We start from the raw sequence: 2,789 nt of genomic DNA on the forward strand, positions 1-2,789 counted from the left end.
ATATGCCATCTATTACCCTTGTTCCCAGAAAGCACAGGACAAAACAGAAAAGGCCCAGGAACATCAAAAATCTTTCCTATACTGCAAAATTAGTTTCTTTTCTCTGTCTCTCTTTCTGCTTCTGTCCTTCCCTCTCTACCTCTGCTCCCCTCTTTGCAGATTGGCTCAGGAAAGGGAGAGAAGCAAACTTAGAAAACAAAGTCCGGTGTCCTGAACTGCGTTTCCCAAGAATCACTGCCCCTGGTGAAAATATGTTACTGCATTTGTGGGACGTGCTCAGGCTTGGGCCATAATAGGATGATCTGCACTGGGCATCAGCTTTGGGGAGAAGCTCTGGGGGAGACCATGAGCCCCAGCAGCTTGCCCTTACCTGCCACTGTCAGCAACAGCCTGGCCTCTGCGGACACGGTGCCATCTTTGAAGTTGCAGTGGAAGGTCCCGTTATCAAAAACTGTGACATTGTGTATCTTCACTGTGGCTTTTCCCTGGTCCAGCCTAGCACTCAGGAAGGTGGTCCTTCCCTGGTACTCCCTCATCTGTTCTTCCTTCACGTCTGTGCCATTCTTGTGCAGGTGCACGACTTGAGATGGCTGGTCCCTGTACCACCGAAGCTCCATGTCCTTGGCACTGATATTGAGGGACAGATGACATGGTAGCTCCACATTCTCCCCCAGCACAGCCAGAACGGCTTTGCCAGGCCCACAGACGGAGAAATCAGCTTTCCCTTAGGAGAGCAGATCGGAAAGCCATGGTTAGGCTGGGTGTGAGGAGACAAGGGGCCCTCTCGCCCAGACCCACGTTCTCCTGGAAAGGACGGCTTGGATCCTTGGCTGATGGCTGGCGTTGGAAGGTGCCAGCTCAGCCTCCTCTGGCATTCCCCTCTGGCATTCCTCTCCATATGGGGGGCATCCTCCTAGCATGGGGTGGGGGGAGCTCTCCTACCTTTTGCAGGGATGCTGCAGGACAGGAGCTGCAGGATAATGAAGACAAGGGAGCAGTTGGGTGGAAAGTTGACTGGATCATGTGCATTTGTCATCCCTGCTGGGCACAGACATCAGAGGCTGAGTTAATTTCTGTCTCTTTCTCTGTCTGTCCCTCTTTCGTATGCTCTGTTTTTCTGTTTGGTGGGAGGTAAGACACCACCAGAAGGCTAACGGCAGTGGAGAAAACATGGCCAGGGGAGGGAAAGGTCGCTCTTCACTATCTTGGCCCCTCTCACTCCCACACAAGTTATTCGTCCTGGAGCTGGAGAGACAGCAGCTGTCTCCACCTGGTGCTGTGTCCATCTACTCTTGGATATCATTTCTCTTATCCTCATCTGTCCACAGAATGACTCAGACACATCCTCCAGCGAGTGGACTCCATCTCATCACGTACTGGTGTAAGAGTACTGCCTGATCCTGGCTCTGTTCTATCATGAGCACAGAGAGCGCTGGGGGAGAAAACACACCTCTGACTTAGTGAATCCAAGGTCAGGACTCCATCTGTCCCGCCCTTCAAGCCCTCTTGACCCTGTTGCTCCCAAGGAAACCTGTGCAGTTGGAAGGGGAGGGCAATGAGCCCTAGGGCTCCTTCGCTGTGGTGGCCTGAAGCTAAGACACACCTAAGCTTTACTATTTATGGTGAATTCAGTTTCAAGGACACATGTTCTGAGATTCATCTGCCACGTTCTGGGTGATTTCACCCAGCAGAGCCTTGCAGGTGTGGTGTTTCCATAAAGTACAAGGAAGCATGTTGGCAGATGCTCTCATCCTCCTCGATGCTTGCCTTCGTTTGGTGAAGGCCCATGGGGTCTCCCTGTCACTCAAGAATAGGGACAGGGTGTGTGTAGAAAGTAAAGACATACACGAGTGCCCTTAAAGTAGAAAACACTCACCTGGCCCAAGTCCAGCTGTAGCCTTCCCGGGAAGCTCCTGGTGGCCTTGAGGGAATCAGTTTAGTTCTATGTAAGTCCCAGGTGGGGCATAAAACAGTTCTTCAGGCTGTGTTTGGCTAGAGGAGCAGCTGTGTGTCCCAGTTTCTGTACAGTCCTCCTACTACTTATTGTAAAAATACCAACTGCTCCTATTTTGCAGTTGCAACAAGAATAAAAAATATATAAACTAAGCACTTCCTACAGGGTGTGGTCAACAGAAGTGAACACACTGACTGTGAGGAACAAGACCCTGGTAGTAGGAGATAAGGGGAGAGAGGGGATCAAGCAAGGTGGCCCACGGAGCCTTGGGTGGGAGATACAGCTCTTGAGTGCTGGGATCTAGGCCAAGGGCAGAAGCTGGGGGATTCAGATAAAGTTGCTCCCTTATCAAAACACCTCCAGTCCTTGACAAGCTGGGCTATTTTCTTTGGGAAAGTTTCTCATGATCAGGTTGAAGTTGGCCAATTTCTGGCACTTCCCCTGGAGACTCCTATGGAGGAACTCGGCAACCTCCCCCTTCCTCTCTGTGGCCATGGCAGTCTGTCTTCACTGGGGGCTGACTTGGGCCAGGTCCAGAGCACTCACCTCATGTACTCCTTCCCTGAGTAAGACACTTGACTAAACCATGCCTGCTCTTCCCTCTTGTTGACTCAAAGGTCTAGACATTTTCTGGGAGAGTTTCCCTATACAGAGGTATAGAGAAAGCTGCACGGCCTTCTTGGTGGTGAGGTGTTTAATTTAGTTTGGCAAAATGTTATGGAATGAAGGTTTGTGCTTCTCTTTCCAAACTTGGTGCTCACACATGGGCTGCCAACCCAAACCCTCACCTGCATTCCCCTAGGTAGCGGGAACTAGTTGGTGAGGGAGTTGCTCC

At 51.1% G+C, this 2,789-nt stretch overlaps 1 protein-coding gene across 2 annotated transcripts; it reads right to left on the minus strand.

Annotated features, from left to right (window-relative positions):
* Positions 1-10: 10 nt before the first annotated feature.
* LOC117800741 (butyrophilin-like protein 10) lies at positions 11-2,123 on the minus strand. 2 transcript variants are annotated; one of them, XM_034653303.1, is made up of 3 exons: positions 1,877-2,123; positions 943-1,041; positions 11-724 (listed from the first exon to the last, which is right to left on the minus strand). In XM_034653303.1, the coding sequence occupies exons 2-3, from the start codon at positions 1,034-1,036 to the stop codon at positions 315-317; spliced, it is 504 nt and encodes a 167-aa protein (XP_034509194.1). In that variant the 5' UTR covers positions 1,037-1,041; positions 1,877-2,123; the 3' UTR covers positions 11-314. The 2 variants fall into 2 exon arrangements, with proteins under 2 accessions (XP_034509194.1, XP_034509193.1); XM_034653302.1 differs by having other exon boundaries at positions 943-1,038; positions 1,877-2,118.
* Between the last annotated feature and the right edge of the window lie 666 nt (positions 2,124-2,789).

This window comes from Ailuropoda melanoleuca, unplaced genomic scaffold (genome assembly GCF_002007445.2).
Source record: "Ailuropoda melanoleuca isolate Jingjing unplaced genomic scaffold, ASM200744v2 unplaced-scaffold7635, whole genome shotgun sequence".
Classification (NCBI taxonomy): Eukaryota; Metazoa; Chordata; class Mammalia; order Carnivora; family Ursidae; genus Ailuropoda; species Ailuropoda melanoleuca.